The 26,851-nt window shown below is 41.2% G+C and overlaps 1 protein-coding gene across 1 annotated transcript in view; it reads right to left on the bottom strand.

Annotated features, from left to right (window-relative positions):
• LOC140486145 (BCLAF1 and THRAP3 family member 3) overlaps positions 1–26,851 on the bottom strand; it is a 55,331-nt gene that overhangs the window by 3,710 nt on the left and 24,770 nt on the right. The window contains exons 5-11 of the mRNA XM_072584826.1: positions 22,745–22,923; positions 21,411–21,522; positions 21,250–21,310; positions 19,433–19,560; positions 15,279–15,375; positions 14,729–14,821; positions 8,104–8,262 (exon numbers count right to left, since the gene is read on the bottom strand). Coding sequence (XP_072440927.1) covers positions 8,104–8,262; positions 14,729–14,821; positions 15,279–15,375; positions 19,433–19,560; positions 21,250–21,310; positions 21,411–21,522; positions 22,745–22,923 — 829 coding nt within the window. The remainder of the gene's footprint in view (positions 1–8,103; positions 8,263–14,728; positions 14,822–15,278; positions 15,376–19,432; positions 19,561–21,249; positions 21,311–21,410; positions 21,523–22,744; positions 22,924–26,851) is intronic.

Raw genomic sequence — 26,851 nt, forward strand, 5'->3', positions numbered from 1 at the left:
ACCCTCTTGGGAGTTATCTACAGTGGTATAGATGTAGGGTGTAAATTGAATAAGGAGCGGAAATTGGCCTGTCGCAAAGATGTTACTACAGTTGTTATGGGGGATTTCAACATGCAGGTAGACTGAGAGAATCAGGATGGTATTGGACCTCAAGAAAGAGACTTTGTGGAGTGCCTCCGAGATGGATTCTTAGAACAGCTTGTGCTGGAGCCTACCAGGGAGACAGCAATTCTGGATCTGGTATTGTGCAACGAACAATACCAGATCAGGGACCTCGAAGTGAAGAAGCCATTAGGAGGTAGTGACCATAATACAATAAGCTTCAATCTGCAATTTGAAAGGGAGAGGGTACAATCGGTAGTGGCAATATTTCAGTTGAATAAAAGGAACTATGGAGCTATGAGGGACGAGCTGGCCAAAGTTCAATGGTGTGGCATGGTGGCACACTGCTGCCTCACAGCGCCAGAGACCCGGGTTCAATTCCCGCCTCAGGCGACTGACTGTGTGGAGTTTGCACTTTCTCCCCGTGTCTGCATGGGTTTCCTCCAGGTGCTCCAGTTTCCTCCCACAGTCCAAAAATGTGCAGGTTAGGTGAATTGCCCACGCTAAATTGCCCATAGTGTTAGGTGCAGAGGTAAATGTAGGGGAATGGGTCTGGGTGGGTGCGCTTCGATGGGTCGGTGTGGACTTGTTGGGCCGAAGGGCCTGTTTCCACACTGTAAGTAATCTAATCTAATCTAAACCTTAGCAGGGATGACAGTGGAGGAACAATGAGGTAAAAACAATGACTGCAGATGCTGAAAAACAAATATTGGATTAGTGGTGCTGGAAGAGCACAGCAGTTCAGGCAGCATCCAACGAGCAGCGAAATTGACGTTTCGGGCAAAAGCCCGATGAAGCCCGAAACATCGATTTCGCTGCTCGTTGGATGCTGCCTGAACTGCTGTGCTCTTCCAGCACCACTAATCCAGTGGAGGAACAATGGCAGATATTCCTGGGTATAATGCAGAAGATGCAGGATCAGTTCATTCCAAAAAGGAAGAAAGATCCTATGAGGAGGCAGGGGTGTCCATGGCTGACGAGGGAAGTTAAGAAACATATAAAGTCAAAAGAAAAAGTATAACATAGCAAAGATGACTGGGAAAACGGAGGACTGGGAAGCTTTTAAAGAACAACTAAGAAGAAAATACGCAGAGAAAAAAATGAGGTACGAAGGTAAACTGGCCAAAAATCTAAAGGAGGATAAGGGAAAAAATGGTTAAGACTAAAATTGGGCCCTTGAAGACAGAAACAGGGGAGTATATTACGGGGAACAAAGAAATGGCAGAAGAGTAGAATTGGTACTTCAGATCTGTGTTCACTGGGGAAGACACAAGCAATCACCCTGAGGTAACAGTGGCTGAAGACTTGAACTGAAGGGAATTTATATTTGCCAGGAATTGGTGTTGGAGAGACTGTTAGGTCTGAAGGCTGATAAGTCTCCATGACCTGATGGTCTACATCCCAGGGTACTGAAGGAGGTGGCTCTAGAAATCGTGGATGCGTTGGTCATTATTTTCCAGAGTTCGGTAGATTCAGGATCAGTTCCTGCGGATTGGAGGGTGGCTAATGTTGTGCCACTTTTTAAGAAAGGAGCAAGAGAGAAAGCAGAAAATTATAGACCAGTTAGTCTGACCTCAGTGGTGGGAAAGATGCTGGAGTCAATTATAAAGGATGAAATTACGACACATCTGAATAGCAGTAACAGGATAGGTCAGAGTCAGCTTGGATTTATGAAGGGGAAATCATGCTTGACTAATCTTCTGGAATTTTTTGAGAATGTAACTCTGAAGATGGACAAGAGAGATCCAGCGGATGTAGTGTAGCTGGACGTTCAGAAAGCCTTTGATAAAGTCCCACATAGGAGATTAGTAAGCAAAATTAGGGCACTTGGTATTGGGGGCAAAGTACTGACTTGGCTTGAAAATTGGTTGGCTGACAGGAAACAAAGAGTAGTGATAAACGGCTCCCTTTCGGAATGGCAGGCAGAGACCACTGGTGTGCCGCAGGGATCAATGCTGGGACTGCAGCTTTTTACAATATATATTAATGATAAAGAAGATGGTATTAATAGTAACATTAGCAAATTTGCTGATGATACAAAGCTGGGTGGCAGGGTGAAACGTGAGGAGGATGTTAGGAGAATACAGGGTGACCTGGACAGGTTAGGTGAGTGGACAGATGCATAGCAGATGCAGTTTAATGTGGATAAATGTATGGTTATTCACTCTGGTGGCAAGAACTGGAAGGCAGATTACTACCCAAATGGAGTCAAGTTAGGTACAAAGAGATCTGGGTGTTCTTGTACACCAGTCAATGAAGGTAAGCATGCAGATGCAGCAGGCAGTGAAGAAAGCTCATAGCATGCTGGCCTTCATAACAAGAGGAATTGAGTACAGAAGCAAAGACGTTCTTCTGCAGCTGTACAGGGCCCTGGTGAGACCGCACCTGGAATACTGTGTGCAGTTCTGGTCTCCAAATTTGACGAAAGACATTCTGGCTATTCAGGGAGTGCAGCGTAGGTTCACAAGGTCAATTCCTGGAATGGTGGGACTATCTTATGTTGAAAGATTGGAGCGACTGGGCTTGAGTTTAGAAGTCTGAAAGGGGATCTGATTGAGATTATTAAAGGATTGGACACTCTGGAGACAGGAAACATGTTTCCGCTGATGGGTGAATCCTGAACCAGAGGACACAGCTTAATAATAAGGGGTAGGCCATTTAGGACAGAGATGAGGAGAAACTTCTTCACCCAGAGAGTGGTGGGTGTGTGGGATGCTCTGCCCCAGAAGGCAGTGGAGGCCCAGTCTCTGGATTTGTTTAAGAAAGAGTTGGATAGAGCTCTCAAGGATAGTGGAATCAAGGGTTATGGAGATAAGGCAGGAACAGGATACTGATTAAGGATGATCAGCCATGATCATAATGAATGGTGGTGCAGGCTCAAAGGGCAGAATGCCCTAATCCTGCACCTATTGTCAATTATTGTCTAATCAAACCAAGGCTTTCCAAGTAATCATAAATCCTGTCTCTCAGAATCCTCTCCAATAATTTGATGTCCACAGGTGTAAGACTGACTGGTTGGTAATTCCCAGGATTATCGCTATTCCCTTGCTTGACCAAGACAATAACATTTGACACACTGCAACATCTGGCACTACTCCAGTGGACAGTGAAGACGCAAAAATAATTACCAAAGACGTAGCAATCTTTTCCCTCACTTCCTGTAGTAACCTTGGGGACACCCCGCCTGGGTTGAGAGTGTGGTGCGGGAAAAGCACAGCCAGTCAGGCAGTATCCGAGGAGCAAGAGAATCGACGTTTGAAGCGTAAACTCTTCATCAGCAATAAGGCATGTGGACCGGGCGACTGACAGATAAATGGGAGGGGGGGTTGGGCTGGGGGGAGGTAGCTCGCAATGTAATAGGTGGATGAAGGGGTGTGTATGTATGTGTGCGCGTGTGTGGGGGGGTGATAGGGCGGAGAGGAGGGTGGAATAGATAGATGGGAATGAGGATGGACAGGTCAAGAGGGTGGTGCCGAGTTGGAGGCTTGGGACTGGGATAAAGTGGGGGAGGAGGAATGAGGTAACTAGTCAAATCCACATTAGAGTCATAGAGATGTACAGCATGAAAACAGACCCTTCAGTCCAACCTGTCCATGCCGACCAGATATCCCTAGTCCCACCTGCCAGCACCCAGCCCATATCCCTCCAAATCCTTCCTATTCATATACCCGTCTAAATGCACCTTAAATATTGCAATTGTACCAGCCTCCACCACTTCCTCTGGCAGCTCATTCCAAACACACACCACCCTCTGCGTGAAAAAGTTGCCCCTGAGGTCCCTTTAAATCTTTCCCCTCTCACCCTAAACCTATGACCTCTAGTTCTGGACTCCCCGACCCCAGGGAAAAGACTTTGTCTATTTACCCTATCCATGCCTCTCATAATTTTGTAAACCTCTATAAGGTCACCCCTCAGCCTCCGACATTCCAGTGAAAATAGCACCAAACCTGTTCAGCCTTTCCCCATAGCTCAAATCCTCCAAACCTGGCAACATCCTTGTAAATCTTTTCTGAACCCTTTCAAGTTTCAAAACATCTTTCCGAAAGGAAGGAGACCAGAATTGCACGCAATATTCCAACAGTGGCCTAACCAATGTCCTGTACAGCTACAACATGACCTCCCAACTCCTGTACTCAACACTCTGACCAATAAAGGAAAGCATACCAAACGCCTTCTTCACTATCCTATCTACCTGTGACTCCACTTTCAAGGAGCTATGAACCTGCACTCCAAGATCTCTTTGTTTAGCAACACTGTCTAGGACCTTACCATTAAATGGATAAGTCCTGCTAAGATTTGCTTTCCCAAAATGCAGAACCTCACATTTATCTGAATTAAACTCCATCTGCCACTTCTCAGCCCATTGGCCCATCTGATCAAGATCATGTGGTAATCTGAGGTAATCTTCTTCGCTGTCCACTACACCTCCAATTTTGGTGTCATCTCCAAACTTACTAAGTGTACCTCTTATGCTCGCATCCAAATCATTTATGTAAATGACAAAAAGTAGAGGACCCAGCACTGATCGTTGCGGCACTCCACTGGTCACAGGCCTCCAGTCTGAAAAACAACCCTCCACCACCACCCTGTATTCTACCATTGAGCCAGTTCTGTATCCAAATGGCTAGTTCTCCCTGTATTCCATGAGATCTAACCTTGCTAATCAGTCTCCCATGGGGAACCTTGTCAAACGCCTTACTGAAGTCCATATAGATCACATCTACTGCTCTGCCCTCATCAATCCTCTTTATTACTTCTTCAAAAAACTCAATCAAGTTTGTGAGACATGATTTCCCATGCACAAAGCTGAGTTTACTATCCCTAATCAGTCCTTGCCGTCCCAAATACATGTACATCCTGTTCCTCAGGATTCCCTCCAACAACATGCCCATCACCAACGTCAGGCTCACTGGTCCCTGGCTTGTCCTTACCACCTTTCTTAAACAGGGGCACCACGTTAGCCAACCTCCAGTCTTCCGGCACCTCATCTGTGATTATCGATGATACAAATATCTCAGCAAGAGGCCCAGCAAACATTTCTCTAGCTTCCCAGAGAGGTCTAGGATACACCAGATCCGGTCTTGGCTTCAAGACATCCAACACTTCCTCCTTTGTAATATGCAAGATGTCACCATCTATTTCGCTATTTCTATATCTTCCATATCCTTTTTCACAGTAAATACTGATGCAAAACATTTGTTTAATATCTCCCCCATTTTCTGCGGCTCCACACAAAGGCCGCCTTGGTCATCTTTGAGGGGCCCTATTCTCTTCTTAGTTACCCTTTTGTTCTTACTGTATTTGCAAAAACTCATTGGACTGTCCTTAACTCTGTTTGCGAAAGCTATTTCATGTCCCCTTTTTGCCCTTCTGATTTCCCTCTTAACTATACTCCTACTGCCTTTATATTCTTCTAAGGATGTAGACGATCTATCCTGTCTATACCTTACATATGCTTCCTTCTTTTTCTTAACCAAACCCTCAATTTCTTTAGTCATCCAGCATTCCCTATGCCTACCAACCTTTCCTTTCACCCTAACAGGAATATACTTTCTCTGGATTCTCGTTATCTCATTTCTGAAAGCTTCCCATTTTGCAGAATCCCGTGTTGTTACAGGGTCCTGAGGTGGAAGATAAGGCGTCCTTAAAGTCCTCATTTTCTTCTAGTTGATGGACATGCCATCTGACCCAGAAGACTTAAAAGTAGTATAGTAAGAATTCAGGATCAATGTGCTCCTCTAAGAATGAAGGGTGTGGGCAGCAACTCCAGAGACCCTGGATGTCAATGGATATCAAGAGTTTGATTTTAAAAAGAGAGCATATGTCAGGTACAGTGCATTAAAAACAGGGGAAGCCCTTCAAAAATATACTGTGTGTAGCGATTTACTTAAAAATTAAATGAGGAGGGCAGTGAGAGGCAATGAAATATCTTTGGCAGTTCAGATTACGGAAAGCCTGAAAGCATTTTATAAGCATATTAACAATAAGATGATTACCAAGGAACTAGTGAGACCTATTATACACTCAAGGAGAAACTGTGCATGGAACCAGAAATAGTGGGTGAGGTCATTAATGAATATTTTTCATCAGCATTCACCAAGGAGAAAGACATTGTAGTCAGGGATTTCAGTTGGGACAGAGTGGTTCAAGAACGTGTTAAAATTAATGAATAGGTATTAGATGTTTTAGTGGACATAAAGGTGCATAACTTCCCAGGAGCTAATGAAATGTATCACAGGCTACTATGGGAGGCAAGGGAGGAGTTTGCTGGAGCCCTAGTGGAGATATTTAAAACTTTGTTGGCTACAGCTGAAGTTGCAAACGACTGGAAGAAATCTCATGTGGTTCCTTTGTTCAAGATGGGCAGCAGGGTAAGTAGAGACCAGCTAGTTTGAAGTCAGTGGGAGGGAAATTATTTGTTAAAAATTCTGATGAACAGTATTAATCGACAGTTGGAAAGGCCAGGATTAATCCGGGATAGTCAGCATGGATTTGTCAGAGGGTGAATCTGTCTGGCAAATTTAACTGACTAAATATATTGATGAGGGTAGTGCAGTTGATGTGGTTTCCATGGACTTCAGTAAAGAGTTTGACAAGATTCCACAAGCAAGGTTGGTCCAAAAGATAAGAGCCCATGAGATCCAAAACTAACTTGCAAGCAGATGGCAAAGGGTGAAAATGGAAGGTAGTTTTTGTGTTTGGAAGCCTGTGACCAGAAGTGTATCACAGGGATCAGTGCTGGAACCTTTACTGTTTGTTATGTACATTAATGATTTGGACAGGAATATAGAACATATAATTAGTTAATTTAGTGTTGACATGCAAATCAATGCCATTTTTGATAATGATGATAATGATAAGTCTGATATCAATCAGCTGGTAAACTGGGCACAGCAATGGCAGATGGAATTTAATCTGGATAAGTGTAAGGTCTGAGAAAAGAAGAATATACACAAGGAATGGTAGGTCCCTGCGGAGTACTGAGGAACAGAGGGACCTTGGGAGTACAAGGGTCCCTGAAGGTGTTAGCACAAGCAAACAGGGTGCTGAAGAAAGCTTATGGGATGCTTGCCTTCATTAGGCAGAGCAAAGAATATAGTGGCAAGGAAGCCTGTTACAACATTTGCACAAATGGAATATAATGTGTGTAGTTCTGGTTGCCACACTATTGGAAGGACGTGGTTGCACTGGGGACGTTGCAGAGAAGATTCACCATGACATTGCCTGGGATGAAAACTCTCAGTTATAAGGAGACACTCAATAGGCTTAGTTTGTTTTCCCTGGACCAGAGGAGATTGAGGGGGATCTGATTGAGGTATACAAAACTGAGAGGCGTAAACAGTAGATTGAGAGAATTCTTTTCCAATGGCAAACATGTCTAAGACCAGAGGGCATAAGTTTAAATTGAGGAACAAGTGGTTTAGAGGAGATCAGAGGAAAAAATGTTTTACACCCAGAAGATGGTAAAAAAATGGAACATGCTGCCTGAGAGGTACATATGTAACCTTTAAGCAGCATCTGGATCAGCACTTAAAATGCTGGGGAAACAGGTTATAAATCATGTGCGGGTAAAAGGGATTAGTGCAGTTTGGTGTTTGTCAGTCAGTGTAGACATGGCGGACCAAACAGCCTGTTTTGATGCTACGTGACCCTATGCCCCTCGTTCTGGAATCTCCAACCAGTGGAAATAGTTTATTGTTATCTACCCTGTCTTTTCCTGTTGAAGTTCAAAGGAAACTAATCAATCAACCTTCAACAAAATTGATGTCTGTTTAAGAAAGGAATTTACATAACTGGGAATAACTCAAGTCATCCAACTTTATGTCTGAGAAAATCATATACAACAGGACAAAGAGGATGGAAAAAGCAAGAGGAAGTATAAACCAATCATGGGGAATAAAAGGCCAAATACATTACATCAGCAATTGCAAACTTCAGTTTCCATCAACTAAACACCAGCCAGCAGTTCAAAAATTAATTTCCAAACCGAAAAATCCTTACCCTTTCATCTCTCCTTTTCCTGCTCAGCCCTTCCCTGAAATGTTTGGTGAATATCCGTTGATTAGTACGCCCAAAACCAACACCGTATATGCGTCGATACTTGGTTTCAAATGTCAAGCCTCTCTTTCGTCCGGAAGATGGATATTCTTTTGTAAAATGCTGAAAAAAATAGAATTTGTGTTGGTTTAACTACAATAATGTACTGATAGCAGTGCTGGAAAAACAGTCAGTCAAGGTGGGCACTTGTGACAGCCATAGGAATTGAGAAACATTTGAGTTCTAAAACAATGTTAAGGCCAATCTGAACTGGCATTCCCCCACAGGTAAAAGGCAATCTGATTGAGAGGGACATCACTTCATACTGTGTAAATAAAACTATTTAACCTGGTTTCAGAAAATAGAAAAAAAAGAATGAAATCCGAAATTAGCCCATTCCTTCCCAAAAGTTTTACATGAACTGTTATCCCAACAATTAACTTGATTCATTTACCCTTTGAAGGAACAACAATGACCAGAGAAAATGTTCAAGATGTTTTTAAAAACCCATGCTCCAAAAACAGTTTTTAAAAAATAATCTTTTGATAATTCCAAGACCCCAAAATAAAATGGATCACAAATAAACCTCTGGAGTTGAAGCTGTGAGGAAAGAATGAAGTTGTAGCAAGTTACAAAGTTGATTACAGAGGGACAGTCCTGGGCATGTGGTTCGAGCTTCTCTAATGATACAGATGTTATATAACAATCATCGTTCATATCATTAATTAAATACTAAGAGCAAACATCTTGCAACAAACTGCTTGGAAGGATTACCTACAAAACAAAGTAGATATACTCAGACATGAATAGGTATATCACCAAATATAAACCATACTTGGCAGCTTTTTAATTTTAAAAAATGGTTCCAAGTAATGAAGGTTCATTATTTGAAGAATTATTATTTGAAGAATCATGAGCAGTTTTCAGTTTGCTTTGCAGTGTGGGAATTAAGGAGGGGAGGCATGGTTTTAGATTTGTTCTATGACTGGTGCCTGAGTTTACTGATGTATGCAGTTTTAATGAGGGATCATTACATTGGAGTAAAGTTTGACAGTACAATTCTGTGCATCTTGGATAGATCTCCCATTGCGTAGTAGCAGGAATCCAGTATCACAGAAAGATTGAACAATCCAGAAGGTCAGACAAGTGTGCTTGTTCAGTCAGAGCAAACAGCTGCTGTTAGTCTTGGCAATCCCCAAACAGTCTGGGCCAGGAAAAAGTCATAAGTGGCTTAAGAGGAAAGCGTCCAGAATCAGAAAACGGCTGGAAGCTGAGTGTATGGAAAATGACATGCTTGCTCTGAAATCTCGCTGATGGCAGCAAGAGAAAGCCCTAACAAGAGAAACTAAGTTCAGTCAGGAGAAGATTCTGGGTAAAGCAACGTAGAGGATGGGGAAACAATTGTGGCTGTAAGGGCTGCTCCCTTTTTTGAGGTGTTTTTCAGTGTTGTAGTGGATTTCCTCAAATTATTGGAGCAGTAATTACTGTTTTATAAGCTGTTCCATTGTTTTGGAACTTTGGGGAAAAAAAATCAAAGCGATGGCACTTAAAAAAGAGGAAGAGACAAAGTAGAGACCATGTGACAGGTGAAAAACAGCGAAGTCAACCTGCACAGCTGTCTGCCTCTGCTGTTTAGTAACAAGTATTGAGCTGCCAAAGGAAGTGGTGGAGGCTAGTACAATTACAACATTTAACAGGAATCTGGATGGGTATATGAATAGAAAGGGTTTAAGGGGGCTATGGGCCAAGTGTTGGCAAATGGGACTAGATTTGAGATATCTGGTTGGCATGGACGAGTTTGACAAAAGGGTTTGTTTCCATGCTGTACAGCTCTATGAACAGGGAACTTTATCGTGGAGACAGAATGACCCTTCCCAGACACTTTTCAGTATCTGTATAGTTGCTATTGAGGATAAAAGGAGTTAACCCTTATTGCTGATATTTGAAGCAGACAGTTTCAAATAATTTGTATATACAGTAAGTAACGTGGTGGTTCCTTTTTTAAACCTTTGTAAGATAAACCTTTATGTACATTGACAGCCTCATGAATATGTTCATTGATTGACCATTATGGTCAACAAAAAGCAAAATGGTATTTCATTCGAGGATCTAACTTGCTCCATTTACCATCAGCAGGTATCTGAATATTTTTACATATTATAATCAGAGCTCCAGTGATTTTCTTTATTGAAGAATGTGCTGGTACGGGTTGAGTTCTGACAGCTTGTGGGAATGGCATAGGTCAAAAGGGTGAGGAGAACTGAAATAGACAATGGAAGTCCAGTTAATTTAACCTATTGTATTCATGCACTACCACTCACTTGCCCTCTCTCCCAAATGTGTGCACATACCTCTTCAGACATTTAAAATATTTACAAAATGCAAGAAAATACAAGCACAAACAGACCCCTCTGTCCATTGTGCATGTGTCAGCTGAGATACCCAGCCTAATCCCAGCTTCCAGCACAGATTCAAGGTTTCTGCTGCTGCTACTACTCTCTCAGGCTGAGAGTTTCAATCCCCTATCACCACCTGGGAGGAAATAGTTTGCTCATCCCCATACCAATCCTTTTATCATTGGCTTTAAGTCAACATCCCCTCTCACCACTCTTCTGCTGAGGAAAAATTGCCACCCATTTCCATCAAGTCTCTCACAAAAATCCCCCTCAGCTTCTGAATGTTCCAAGGAAAACAAACATGCCGTGTTGTCCATAGAGTTGAGGGTTGCACAGTCTAGATAGATTAGCCACAGTAAATGCAGGGGTTACATGGATAGGACAGTGAGCTGGGCCTGGGTGGAATGCTTTTCCGAGGGCTGGTGTGGACTCAACGGGCCAAATGGCCTGCTTTCACACTGTCGGGGTTCTATGAAATGGGTCAGTCTCATTTTGGCAGGCTGCGATGAGTGGGGCATTGCAAATTTCAGGGTGTAGGTCCCAGCTGTTCACAATATGTATCAATAACTTGGAGGTGGAGACAAAATATAATCTTTCCATATTTGCAGACAATACAAAGCTAAGTGGGAATGTGTGCTGTGATGATGATGCGAAATGATCTTCAAGAAAACGTGGACACACTGTGAATGAGCAAGAATATGGCAGATCGAATAAAACATGGAAAAATGTGAGGAGAAATGGATGTGCAGAATACTTCTTAATGGTAAAAGGTTGGAAAGTGTAAAAACAAAAAATGAAGATGCACAAAAGATTCTAGATATGCTTATCAACAGGTTACTGAAGGCTAACTTGCAGGTACAACAAGCTAATATGAAAATTAATGGAATGTTCGTCTTTATTGCAAAAAGATTTGAATGCAGGCATACTGAAGTCTTGATCAATTGGAATATTTGACCAACTCTACACTCCTGGTCTCTTAGGTGTTGGTTAATAAATACTTTGCTGTATGTTATTACTATAGAGGTAATACAATGAAGATTCACCAGACTGGTTCCTTGGATGGTGGGATTGTCCTTTGAAGAGAGATTAAGCAAACGGGGCTTGTATTCTGTACAGTTTTGAAGAATGAGAGTTGACATAATCAAAATTTACAAAATACCTGAAGGATATACAGGTTGGATGTTCTTCCTTGGGGAATCTAGAATCAGAGAGTAAAATTTAAAAATAAAGGGGATGTCACTTGGGTCTGAGATGAGGAGAAATGTTTTTACTCAGAGGGTTGTCAACCTTTGGAATTTTCTATCACAGAGGGCTGTGGGAACTCAGTCTTTAATTGATTGATCTCTGATTACCAGATTCTAAAATAATAATGTCTTTGATGCTGCAAGGCATCTGGATGTTGAGTTATTCGTTTCAGTCATTCCTCAACTATATTTCCTGAGGAAATTTATTTTGACTATCTTTGATTCCTCCATGGCTTTCTAAGTGAGTTTACCCTGTCCGTCAGAATTGATTCCAATAAATTGTCCACTGCTAAAGTGATATTGACCAACTTGAAAATATTCAGTGCATTCCTTGCTCCATTTTAAAACCAAAACCACAAGTCCCCAAAACTTTCAGCACTAGATCTGCATCCAGTGAAAACTGAAAATAATGGTCAGACACCCACTAATTCTTTGATGTTTTATTTAAGAGTGTAGGGCAAATCTGGTCCTAGTGTTTTACCCACTTTCAAGGATGTGAATCCTCTTAATTTTTCCTGCCTTCCCATATTTTACCACATGCAATATTTCAGTCTTCCTTCTTAACTACAATGCTTGCACTGCCCCCCTCTTCTGTGAAGAAGGTCACAAAGCATTCATTCAAAACCATCTCTTATGAATGGGTTATTAGATTAGATTACTTACAGTGTGGAAACAGGCCCTTCGGCCCAACAAGTCCACACCGCCCCGCCGAAGCGTAACCCACCCATACCCCTACATTTACCCCTTGCCTAACACTACGGGCAATTTAGCATGGCCAATTCACCTGACCTGCACATCTTTGGACTGTGGGAGGAAACCGGAGCACCCGGAGGAAACCCACGCAGACACGGGGAGAACGTGCAAACTCCACACAGTCAGTCGCCTGAGGCGGGAATTGAACCCGGGTCTCTGGCGCTGTGAGGCAGCAGTGCTAACCACTGTGCCACCGTGCCACCCACTATCCTTTAGATGTTTCAGTGGCCCTCCTTTTTCTTAGCTTTTCTTACATCTCTATTTTATAAGGCATCTTTAGATTCAACATTATTTTAATTCCCAATATTCTTTTGTCCCATCTAGGTTTCCTAACTCCCTTTTCAAATTCATCCCTGCATGTTCTATATTCCTCTTGGCTGCCTACAGCATTGAGTTCTTAGTGTCTGACACAAGCTTTTGTTTTCTGCCTTATCTTACTCTTCAAGTGTGGCATGTTAAAAACAGCAGATGCAGTTGAATGTGTGCCATCTCGTTGCCTCCAAATTCGCTGTGATAAAAATATCTACACAGGAAGTGGTTTACTTGAACAATTCCATGTGTAAATCCACAAAGCGAAGCAAGGGTTACACTTCGAATTTCAATGGACCTCTTTCCATAGTCAGTTATGTTCTAATATATCATCAATGTCTGAAGAATAGCTTTGATACGTTTACACAAATATTCATGCAACAAACAATGGACATGCAGTTCTTAAGTTTACATTTGATTGAAATTTGCACGGGATTGAGGGTGATTTAGCGGTTTGGATCAGAAATTGGCGAGCTGAAAGAAGGCAGAGGGTGGTGGTTGATGGGAAATGTTCATCCTGGAGTTTAGTGGTGTGCCACAAGGATCTATTTTGGGTCCACTGTGGTTTGTCATTTGTATAAATGACCTGGATGAGGGTGTAGAAGGGTGGGTTAGTAAATTAGGAGAAAGTGAGGACTGCAGATGCTGGAGATCAGAGCTGAAAAATGTGTTGCTGGTTTGCAGATGACACAAAGGTCGGTAGAGTTGTGGATAGTGCCAAAGAATGTTGAGTTACAGAGGGACACAGATAAGCTGTACAGCTGGGCTGAGATGTGGCAAATGGATTTTAATACAGAAAAGTGTGAGGTGATTCACTTTGGAAGGAGTAACAGAAATGCAGAATACTGGGCTAATGGTAAGACCCTTGGTAGTGTAAAAAGCAGAGAGATCTGTGCGTCCATGTACATAGATCCCTGAAAGTTGCCATCTAGGTTGATAGGTTTGTTAAGAGGGAATACAGTGTGTTAGCTTTTATTAATAGAGGGATTGAGTTTCAGAACCATGAAGTCATGCTACAACTGTACAAAACTATATGCGGCTGCACTTGGGAGTATTGTGTACAGTTCTGGTCACCGCATTATCGGAAGGATGTGAAAGATTTGGAAAGGGTCCAGAGGATATTTACTAGGATGTCTGCTGGTATGGAAGGAAGGTCTTACGAGGAAAGGCCGAGGGACTTGAGGCTGTTTTTATTAGAGAGAAGGTTGAGAGGAGACTTAATTGAGACATATAAGACAATTAGAGGGTTAGATAAGGTGGACAGTGATGACATCACAGATAGTGACGGCTAGCACAAGGGGACATAGCTTTAAATTGAGGGGTGATAGATAAAGGACTAATGTTAGAGGTAGTTTCTTTAATCAGAGAGTAGGAGGGACATGGAATGCACTGCCTGCAACAGTAGTAGACTCGTCAACTTTAAGGAGATTTAAATGGTCATTGAATAGAGATATGGATGAGAATAGAATGGTGTAGGTTAGATTGGGCTTCAGATTGGTTCCACAGCTCGACACAACATTGAGGGCCAAAGGGCCTGTATTGCGCTATAATGCTCTATGTTCTAATTAAAACAAATTAAGTACCAAGCAAGTACTGCAGCTATTCTTGCGCATATTATGCTTAAGTCATTAACAGTACAAACACCCAGATTGGCTTGCTGTTACAAAAACAGAAATTGCTGGTGGAACTCAGGTCTGGCAGCATCTGTGGGAAGAAAGCAAAGTCAACGTTTCAAGTCAGGTGACTCTTCATCAGAACTGGTTTACTGAAACATTGGTTTATTTTTCCAATTTCAGTTAGTATGTGGAATAGATATGTTGAAGTTACTTCTTATAAATTTACACCATAAACTGCAGATTTAAAATGTGTAGAGACAGGATTAATTACCTTGAGAGGTCTTTGCAAACTTCTGGACCGCTCTTCTGAGGTTTCTCTTATTTTTCTTTTCGTTGCTACCGAAGACTCCCTGTGCAGGCTTTCCTAAAAACATTTGGTAATAATATATTAAGAAAGAAGATACTTGCACGAGAACCAGAATGATATTTCAAATTTAATGAAAAGTCTATTTTCAAACTCAAATTGATCATTTCTCCTGTAACACAAAAGATACGATCAAACAGCACAACAAGTTTAAAAGTGAGAGCGCACAAATGGTATGTCAGATGGACCAGTTGTACTGGGACAAGTCAGTCCAGCATTTCAGTGCCATACTGCAGGATGCAATACTGGATTTTAGGAGAAGTAAACAAACTTGGGAGAAATAAATGTGCAGTCAGAAACTTAAACACATTCTTTTGATGAGATGGTGTACAGCATATTTCATGATTGTGGATTTGGATCCACACGTACTCATATCCTCTCCTTCTCTAAAACACAGACCTAACTGGTTAATCTGTTGTAAAGAACTGACTAATCATGTCTTTTTCACTATTCTTACCCGATACTTCGTTAGCCTGACTGATGGTTCTTTAAGTCGTGGAGTTCTATCAGTTTTCACTCGATTCAGTAAATGAGACTTTTCAGACCTTTCAGATCTGTGAAACAAAAGGTCAAATAAAAATTGTACATGAGTGAGCAAGAAACATGTAACATGATAGAAAATATTAAATCATTCCTTTATAGGATGCAATATCAGGTTGAGTCAGAATTATTTATGGAATACCAAATCAGCAGAAAGAAAAACATGTTTAATAATCAATTGCAAAAGATCAGTGATTTTAGGTGAAGATTTTGGGTGAAGTACTTTTTTTCCCATTGTAAACTGACTTAGTGCTTTTGGAAATAGTGAACATATTTTTACACACACATACTTGTGTTTTTTTAATTCATTCATGGACGTCATTGGCTGTGCCAGCATTTATTGTCCATCCCGAATTGTCCAGAGGACAGTTAAGAGTCAACCACATTGCTGTGGGCCTGGAGTCACATGTTAGCCAGACCAGGTAAGGATTGCAGTTTCTTTCCCTGAAGGACATTAGTGAACCATGTGGGTTTTCCAACAATCGACAATGGATTCATGGTCATCGTTAGACTCTTAATTCCAGATTTTTGTTCCACCATCTGCCGTGGTGGGATTTGAACTAGTGTCCCCAGAACATGACCTGGATCTCTGGATTAACAGTTCAGCGACAATATCACTAGGCCATCACCTCCCCACATTATGTAAATTCATGCCTAGGGTTGTCAAGTCTCACTGGGATAGTGTATGCACTGGAGCAGCATATTTCAGTCTACATCAAAAATACAGTAAAATAAAAATATACAGATTTTACAGGGTCCAAACACAACATCACTTGCAACAAACGAAACAAAGCAGCATGAAGTTTCAAAACCACAACAGCAATGGCAACTGAAATGCTTAATACTAGTCACAAGGTGTAAGAAAGAAACGTTGCTGGCCAACACCTCGTGTAATAACTACATTTATTAGGACAATATAGTGTCAATAATCCAAGTCGTGGTGCCAGAGTGTTGGATACACCTTAATGCTCACGGACACTATTGTTACTAATATCACAGAGGAAAGGTGAACTTGCACAACCATCAGAAATAGGAACAGGAATAGGTCATTTAGCCCCTTGAGTTTGCTGGGTCATTAATTAAGAATATGTCTGATCTGACATTCCTCATGCCCCTTTTTCTGCCCTTTCCCGTTGATTTCCTTTGATCTCAGCCTTAAATACACACAGATTCTGCTCTCTGTGGCAAGAAGTTCCAAAGACTCTCAATGCTCTGAGAAATAAATTCCTCTTTATCTCAGTCTTCTGAGACTAGGTCCTCTGGTCCTAGACTCTGAGGGGCAACATCCTCTCAGCATTTACTTTCAATCCCCTTAAGAATCCCAAATGTTACAATGAGATCACCTCTCATTCTTCTAAACTCCAGTGAGTAGAGTCCCAACCTCTTTAGATTTTGCTGATAAGACCAAAAGACCATAAGATATAAGAATAGAATTAGGCGATATAGCTCAAAATCTGCTCTGCCATCTGATCATAGCTGATACATTTCTCAACCCCATTCTCCTGGCTTCTCCTTGTAACCCTTGATTCCCATACTAATCAAAAACTCACGTTTCTCTTGTCTGAAATACATTCAAAGACTTGGCCTCCACAGCCTTCTATGGCAATGAATTCCATGCTCAGGCTGAAGAAACTCCGCATCTCAGTTCAAAAAGGTTGTCCCTTCACGAAGGCTGTACACCATGGGATCCGAGACTCTCCTACTAATGAAAACATTTTTTCCACATCCATTCTATTCAGACCTCTCAGTATTCGTAAGTTTTACTGAAATGCCCCTCAACCTTCTAAACTTCATCAGACCCAGATTTCTCAACTGTTCCTCATATGAAAATCCCTTTATCCCTGGGATCATGCCTGTAAACCTTCTCTGGGCCCCTTCCAACACCAGCCTACCCTTCCTTTGATTTGGGCTCCAGAACTGCTCACAATATTCCAAACACAGTCTGACCAGAGCCTTATGCTGCCTCAGCCATACACCTCTGTAGATGTATTCCAGCCTTCTTGAAACTAATTCTAACCTTGCATTTGCTTTCCTAACTGCCAAGAATTCCCAAGTCCTTTCTGCTTCAGATTTCTGAAGCCTTTCTCAGTTCATGTAACAGATAGCTCTATTCTTTCTTACCAAACTGCACAACCTCAACACTTTCCAACATTGTATTCCATCTGCTGCTTCTTTGCCCACTCTCCTGTCCAAGTCATTCTGCAGCTTCCCCACTTCTTCAACATTACCTGCTCCTCCAGCTATTTTTGTATCTTCTGCAAACTTAGCAACAACTCCCTCAGCTCCTTCATTCAGAGTGTTAACATATAATGTGAACAGTTGTGGTCCAAACAATGACCCCCTGCAGAACTTCACTAGTCACCGAATGCCATCATGAGAAAGGCTGGATTATGCACTGGCCTCTTGCCAGTCAGCTAATTCTCTATCCAAGCCAGTACTTTGCCCCGAACACCATGCACTCTTATTTAGCAGTGCAGCACCTTTTCAAAGGCCTCTGGAAATCAACCAGATCACATCCACTGGCTCTCCTTCATCTAACTTGTTCATGACCTCCTCAAAAGAATTCTAACATTTTGTCAGGCATCACCACCCTTGACAAAGCTGCGCTGACTCAGCATTATTTCACTGAGCACTTCCAAGTACTCCACAATCTCATCCTTAATTGTGGACTCTTAAAATTTCACCAATGACCAAAATCAGGCTAACAGTCTTCTGTCTCCCTCCCTTCTTAAACAGAGATACTGCACGAGCCATTTTCAAGTCCTCTGGGACCCTCCCCAGTTCCAGTGTGATTCCTGAAAGATCATCATGCACGCCTCTACAATCTCCAAAGCTATTTCCTTCAGACCTCTGGAGCGTAGTCCACTCAGGTGATTTATCTACCTTTAGTTCTTTAAGCATCTGCAGCACCCTTTCCTTAGTGATGGCAACTACACTTAATTATGCCCCTGACTCTTGGAATTCCAGTATACTTAGATTACTTACAGTGTGGAAACGGGCCCTTCAGCCCAACAAGTCCACACCGACCCTCCGAAGAGCAACCCACCCAGACCCTTTCTGCCAGGTAGTGTGACCATCTCAATGTCCATGCTAACCACAAAACTCTCAACTGTGTGGATGCTCCACTGTAGTTAGGATTCAGTACTCTCACTTCACAAGCCTGGGCTCGAGTTCTAGTCAAGGAATGACAGTTTGTTCCTCAGGTGCAAAACACCCAAGTAAAACCCATTATGCCTATGGTCACAGTAGGCTGAAAATGTCTGCTCGCACAAGCTAAGCAGACTCCGGCCTTGTGTGTACTTGGATAGGAGACCACCTGGGAATACCAGGTGTAGAGGGCTTAGGCAAAATTGGTCAATACACTTGACTGTGAAATGAAAGGTTGCGATCACCCAGGGATGAGCTGCAAATATTACGGCCCCTGTTGGACTTCCATTAGATTAGATTTCCTACAGTATGGAAACAGGCCCTTCGGCCCAGCAGGTCCACACCGACCCTCTGAAGAGTAACCCACCCAGACCCATTCCCCCACCCGACATTCACCCCTGACTTAACACACCTAACACCATGGGCAATTTAGCATGCGCAATTCACCTGACCTGCACATCTTTGGATTGTGGGAGGAAACCGGAGCACCCGGAGGAATCCCATGCAACCGTGCAAACACAGGGAGAATGTGCAAACTCCACACAGGCCAGAATCAAACCCGGATCCCTTGTGTTGTGAGGCAACAGTGCTAACCACTGAGCCACCGAGGCATCTGGCCAGGGTTCAAGTTCCACCTACTCCAGTGGTGTGTAATAACATCTCTGAACTAGCTGATTAAAAAAAAAAGTTAAACAAGTTTATCTTAATTAACTAACTTTCAGCTGAGTTAAGTACAGCACTATTTTTATTTATCTCCGACAGCAATGCAAAGAATTTCTTCCAACAAAACACTCATAACGATTCCTGCTGAAGTTTTATCTAAGTAAAATTATTCTGTTCAGCAGTGAATGGTCAAATAAAGTGGATTGACATGTGAGGACACACAGTGGAATTTGAAAAAATTGTTGATATTCTGGGACTTACCTGCGAGAGAGAAACATTGGCTCCAGGGTTTGATAGGTCTCCCCATACTTGTCCTGTAATCTTTCCTTCCTCCTTCTCTCTATGTCATGCCGAAGATCATCTGGATTTACAGCAACCCACGTGCTCGTCTAAATATTAAAGAACAGGAAGTAGCAAAATTAACTCAGCTACTGCAGACTCAAAAAGAAGTAAATCTTTATTTATACCAAGTAATATTTGGCAACATGATCAATTCAAGTCCAAACTGGAGTGACCTGAGTTTATAGCTTCAGTGGCCTAATGGATAGTACACTGGCCTCTTAATCCAGGGATTGCGGGTTCAAGTCCAATCTGGAGTGACCTGAGTTTTGGCTGCATGATGGCTCAGTGGTTAGCATTGCTGCCTCACAGCGCCAGGAACTTGGGTTCAATTGAAGCCTCGGAAGACTACCTGTTTGGAGTTTGCATATTTCACCCCATGACTGCGTGGGTTTCCTCTCACAATACAGAGATGTGCAGGTTCAATGAAGGAGTTATGCCTGAAACATTGATTTTCTTGTTCCTTGGATACTGCCTGACTGGCTGTGCTTTTCTAGCACCACAGTCTTTAAGGTTAGGTGAATTGGCCATGCTAAATTGTCCAAGCATTCAGCAATGTGTAGGTTTGGTGCATTAGTCGGGGTAAATGTAGAGTAACAGGGGTATGGGTCTGGCAGGGTTACTCTTTGGAGGGTCGGTGTGGAGTTGTTGGGTCAAATGGCCTGTCTTCACATTGCAGGGATTCTACGAATTTCATTTCAATGCAAAGCTTTTCCTAGAAATCAAGTCATATTGCGTCAGAACAGAAATACACAATAGCAACTTGCTCAGTTTACCCTGAATTTTTGTAACGCTGCAAGAATTATCAGGCTTTTTGTTTAATACTGTGGGGGTTAATAAAAACAGCAGTGTATAATAATGCACTCCGTCTTGAGAGAATGTGGAGTGGAGCGGTTAGGAGAAGTAGTGAACGACAGCAGCAATACTTAAGAATAAAACAGTAGTCCAGGGATTAGAGCAGTTCAAAGGAGAAACTGAATCAAGATACAAGGTCCATCTCAATCCATAGGACCTGGTCAGTATTTTGCTACCAACTTAAAAAAAAAGTGAAAAAATGTTGCCAGGACCTTGGGTCTATTGAGGAGGCAGGGTTGATTTAAGCTGAGCTACCACCATGAATGATAGAAGCCTGGTTATGAGATGAGCTCAAGCGCTACAGACCCTGTTGAGGGTCAGACACAATGATCTTCTGGATCCACTAGCACAAATGGAATGAGTGGAAGCTTGCGATGCGTTAAGATAAAAATATCAAGAGGGCACAGGTTTAAACTTTCCCTCCTGATCTGAAAAGACAGCACAGCCTGGCACATCAGTGTCAAATAATAAATGGTTTTCTGTATCTACCTACCAATGCTTTACTGTATGGTTCAATGCCCATTCATTGCCTTCTTGCTGCTGTATCTAATCAGGTACAAGTGTAATGTGAACTTTGCATACACCTGAATGGTGTTGGATGACAGACAATTTCCAATTTCCATTTTCTCAGCCTCATATTTGGAATCAGAAGAAAATAGTTATACAGAACAACCTTAATTACCTGAACGTGACGGGCAAGGAGTATTTTGTTCGGATAACGGATTGTTTGGATAATTGATAGCGTTTTTACGGCACGTTGAGGTAGTGTTCAGATAACCCGAAATTCGGATAATTGATGTTCGGATAATCGAGGTTGCCCTGTGCATGCAACATTCCTAATGGAAAAGGGAATAAAGTGAGGAACATGCTAAACAGTACAATACCTTTCTGGCAACAGGTTTCCTTTCTCGGTTGTGTAAGTCTTCCAGTGACATGTCAATCCGTCTTTCCCAGAAAGGAAAACAAAATAAGTAAATCACATCCTTAAGGAATAAAAGGCTGGCTTCAGAAAATCTGTAAAAGACTTGCTGTGTCACCACAATACCTGTGTATCTCAGGGCCCCGAGCATTTTCCTCTTTTCTTCCAGGACTCTCTGCATTTTGCAACTTTGAAAAACGGTCATGCAATGTTAGATCTGAAGACTTAAAATGGTCTTCTGTAACAAAAATCATGACCACTCATTACCTTGGGTCACATCTCAGTAGGGAAGCAGAAATGCTAGTTTTTATACAAAATTAAGACAACTGCACCTTTAGATATTGTTACACGTTAATTCAAATCTCATGGCACTGCATGACAATGCACCAATATCTCAATGTATTTAATTCTCACTTATGTATATAATTGACATATATATTTTAACTATTGCAGAGTGCTTTATGCAAACATTTAAATTAACAGACAATGCAAATTAACCTACATCAATAACTTAGATAAAAGGAAGAGGGCTTCAGTTCACTGGATTGGCTAGATAATCAGCATGTGGATTTTAATTACAAGAGCATGGGGCTTATTCCCCATTCTGGCTGAGGTAGAAGGTCACAGGCTCAGATTAAAAGATTTAGAATTTTGAATTGTAATGAGGAGAGACTTCTTCATTCAGTGGGTTGCAAAGTTTTGACATTCTGTATTCACAGGGCTGTGGATATTCACTACATTTATGACAGACAGTTATAACCCTTGGAGAATAAAGGAACCAAGCAGCTTCTGTCCAAAATCGTAAATATTACAGTAGCCATCGTCTTACTGAATGAAGTAAATTCCAGAATACATCTGCTTCTCTCAAGTATTATGTAAGATAGCAAAGTGGGAATTAAAGGGGAAAAGTACTTACTTTAACTGTCGTAAACAACATAAAAACAACATATTTAACCTTCTGCTATATGTTCAAGATAGATAAATAATGGCCCAGAAACTGCAATCAGGAATGGAATCAGGATCTGAGATCCTTTTGGAGTAAATTACCCCCACTTACATTTGGCCCGTGTAGTTTACCCTGTTGTTTATGTTCCAAGTTAGAATCTCCTCCAAATTCAACTTTGACCTCTTCAAGTACAGTGCGTAATTTTAGGCTCAAGTGGATTGGTACCTATTATGAAGTGAAGCAATGCTACAACCCCAACTCATTCACTTCATGTGTTCAGCAACCAGAAGACGAAAGTGCTTTGACTTTAAACCAGATTTCACTGTATTAATATACAATGTTTTAGACTATTCTGAAGAACATGTAATTTACCATTAACATTAAGTACCATTAGACAATACTTAACCATCTATTTAGGACCATGAGCAACAAACAATGCTTTTAGTACCATCATCTCACTATCAATAGCATTTGTTGCAACTAAATAAAAAGGATGCCATAATGTATGTCCAACCTTTAATCTGGTGCACCAGAGTGATTATCTCCTGGGCAAATTCTCCTGAAGAGATGTTCGGGTTAGCCTCGAATGACGAACCCATATGCTCAAACACATGATGGAACTCATCCCGTTTCTTGCCAACACTAACCAAATCCCGAGACATTAGTCTCTCTGAAGCATGGCTTGATGTCGGCCTGGAGAAATCCCCACATACATTCAAAAATTCACAACCAGGTATCAGTCATTCTTGAACTTATATCAAAAGACATGTAAATATGCTTAAATACAAATATAGCAAACCTTCTAATTACAGAAACTGGCTATTCTAAAATATTAATGAAGGTTCCAAATTGTTACATTTTCAATTTTTTTGATTAGATTAGATGAAATTCCCTACAGTGTGGAAACAGGCCCATCGGCCCAACCACTCCACACCGGCCCTCCGAAGAGTAACCCACCCAGAACCATTTCCCTCTGACTAATGCACCTAACACTATGGGCAATTTAGCATGTCCAATTCATCTGACCTGCACATCTTTGGATCGTGGGAGGAAACTGGAGCACCCAGAAGAAACGCACGCAGACACGGGGAGAAAGTGCAAACTTCACACAGAAAGTCACCCAAAGCTGGAATCGAACCTGGGACTCTGGTGCTGCGAGGCAGCAGTGCTAACCACTGAGCCACTGTGCCGCCAAATCTGTTAAAGATCAAAATTGCACTGTTTAAACTTCAAATGTCATCTACAAATTGTTCTTTAAACTATGCAGCCCACCATAAATATTGCAATTAAGAGAGGCTATCTACATATCAGAGAAGCTTGTTTCATTTTCTGTTCTGCCACTAATTCAGAATTATTTGCAAATAGCTTAGTTTGGGAAGAACAGCTATATAATGAAGATTCCAGAATGGCTCAAGTATGTTCCCAGAGCTGTCTAAATTTGCCTCCCCATTAAAATGACGAGACAGAGTGTTGGAAGTTAAGGCATTGATACTAGTTTACATTAAGATTGAAAATCTGATTTTAAATGTCTGGAACTATCCCTCTACACTTTTTTAAAATTTCCATCATGAAAAGTGGGCAATGCTGGCTGGGCCAATGTTAATGCCTATCCAGAGATGCCAAAGGTGGTAGTGGTGTGCTGCCTTGTTTAACCACTGCAATCCACCTTGTTCTACTAAAGAAAACTCTCAAACTTCAACTCAAGAAAGCTGATGATACTTTTGTACCAAAATAAATATGGAAATTTTGTAAGCAGGATACATATTGTTTTAAATAATAACATCTCCTTTATCAGATGTATGAGGAGGAGAATAGAATGCAAGAATAATTTCTCACCACATCCTCAGCCAAGTACTTTAAGACTCTATAAAAAGAATTGCACTCAATCAAATTAAGCCTGCCATTAAAAATACAAAATTAATTTCAATCTATTTTACCAAATGTTAATTGTCATTCATATTACATTCCAGAGAAGGACAAAAGCAGAATACATAAAACTTTTGAGAATCATGTATTTACCTTAAACGATCTGGCTTTGGTTTCCTTAAAATCTTCTTCTAACATAATACCTGCACACACTACAGAATTAAATAAGACTATACATTTATGAGAACTCATTTGTTTCAAGTGGATTTTCTCCTTAGAAACAGATTTGAGCTTTCAAAGCGGTTATCAAAAGGGAAAATCACCACATTAATAACTGAATATTTGAGCAAATTGAGGCTGAGCAAAAAGAAATTTCACACGACAAGGCACATCATGCAGAGAAATCCAAATTCGGGCTCTTTCAGGAACTGATGCATTGCCCTTCGAGGCAATTCTCAGTAAAATGTAATTTCAAATTGGTGGATCTCAATGTTTTCATCGAGAGGTAGTGCAGTTAATGGCCCAAGCAAAGTTAACAAGGAGGTTTTGAGTTATCCATTAATTGCAGTCCACTGCAGATGTATCAGTTAGTATTTTAATATTACTGATGTAATATTAAAACCAAATCTTGAAATATTTGTTTCATCCAAATTAAAAATCAGAAGATGAACATAGACAAAGACAATGCTGGTCTTATTTCTGGCCAGCTGTTTAAATGTTAAGTCCTCTCTCCAATGGCAGTCAACACTGGGTCTAGAATCTTCATCCGAAAAGCAATATCGTTGAAAATCGGATGTGGGCATCGCAGGCTGAGATAATATTTATTGCCCATCCTCAATTGCTGTTGATGAGATAGGGAAATGCCTTATTGAACCGCTATAGTCCCATAGCCACGGTGCCGCTAGAGTGTTCCAGAATTTTAACCCAGCGAATGTAGATTCAGCAATATACAGTCATTCTCAGTCAGGATGGTAGAGGGTATTGAAGGAACTTGAAAATGATGGTGTTCCATGTACCTTCTGCTCTCATCTTTCTGGATGGTACAGGTAATGGGTTTGAAAGATCCTTTCAAAGGAGCCTTTGGTAAATTTCGGCAAAACATTTGCCCAGTTTCGTAATGTTGTCAGTCCTGCACTGATTCTGGCAAGTGATTAGCATTCCAACACATGCCTCACTTATGCCTTGTACAAGCTAGACAGGCTTTGTGGAGCCAAGAGGCTATTGGTTGCTACTGAATTTCCAGCCTCTGACCTTCTTGTAGTTTGTGGTCAGCAGAGATCTTCAGGATACTGATGAGCCAGTGATCAGAATGCTTTTCATTGACATTGAAATAACATTTGGAATCGCTAGATGGTGAAACAAAATGAAATAATGAAAGAAGGTTTTCCCAATGGTAGCGAGAATTCTAATTTACTGCTTCCATCAAGTTCGCCTGGATTACTACGCAGAACCAAACAACATGATATGTTCACTGCTCAACTGTAGTCATTCAAAAATAAAAGCAGCTGCATGATTTTCAAGGCCAAACCAATTTTCATTGTGACGTATGACATTGCCTGTATGTCCTTGAGATCTTTATTGGCCCATCTATTGAGAGTTCACTTAGTTAATTTGCTCATTAATACCTTCTTTATTTATTACAGGAGCGGCGAGTATGTATACGTGAACCTTGCAATGATCACAACAGGAGGATCCTTCCACTTCAAACTAGAGTCCTCAACTTGAACTGGCAGTAGTCAATTATGATATTAGTTCAGGTAACATCATTAAATCAGAGCTTGATAGCAGTCAAAATAAAGGATGCTACAAGAAGTCAACTAAAAAGTTAATATATTGCAGGGCTTGATAGATGAGAGCTGTTTATTTCAAATTAGAAGCCAATTGACCTCTTGCTTTGCGCTACTGCATGAGTTGACTTAACGGCCGCTCTGCCATTACAAAATGATGATATAATGCGACTAACCAGTCACAGTTAAAAACACATTTGAACACAGCCGAAGTCCTAAATGATGGTGAGTTGATGAATTCAAGTTCTGACGGAAGTGGTAGAATTTATTCTCAAGAATCATTGTATATCCAACAGCAAAACAGTAATACAGCAGAAATAGTTTGCAGAAAGATACTGCCCATCCAATGCAAATACGCTCTTTTGACACCTTGTTAAAGACGTGTTATTTGTTGTTTGTAAAATATTATCTTTGTGGGGTACAAATCATTGTAACATAAAGTATAATCTTGCTGCCTCAGCAGTTTCATCTTGTGCTCCCTTCAGAATCCTCACGCTAATTTAGTCTGAGGCCTGGGAGGTAGCATTGTTTTGTCCCTGATGCCAATAATTCTGTTCACTTTGGCTTTCCTCCTTGTTGAATATTTCAATTAGTTACCTAACTCACTGCAGAGCTTCTGAAAAGTGGCACTTGAACCATTATTATAGAAATGTCTGTCACTGCTGAATGATGTCGGATTCCTCTTTGTCCATTTGAACTACTTGCAACCTTTGAAAAGGCATCTTGACAAGACCTTTCGCCCAGCAAAATGTTTCCACAGTACAAACAAGGTTTGTAGAAAAATACAGTCTATCCAATATACTGCTTTAGTTGAAAGGGTGAGGATTACCTTTATTAATACAAGACCTTACTTCAGGATGACTGCACTCTTTTCGCTTAATTTTCCAATCATTGGCTCAAGCTCTTCACAATAAAAACATAGTCATCAACAACTTTCCAGAACCAAAACTAGAAAGAACCTCCTGATA

Source organism: Chiloscyllium punctatum, chromosome 15, assembly GCF_047496795.1.
Source record: "Chiloscyllium punctatum isolate Juve2018m chromosome 15, sChiPun1.3, whole genome shotgun sequence".
In the NCBI taxonomy this organism is placed as follows: domain Eukaryota; kingdom Metazoa; phylum Chordata; class Chondrichthyes; order Orectolobiformes; family Hemiscylliidae; genus Chiloscyllium; species Chiloscyllium punctatum.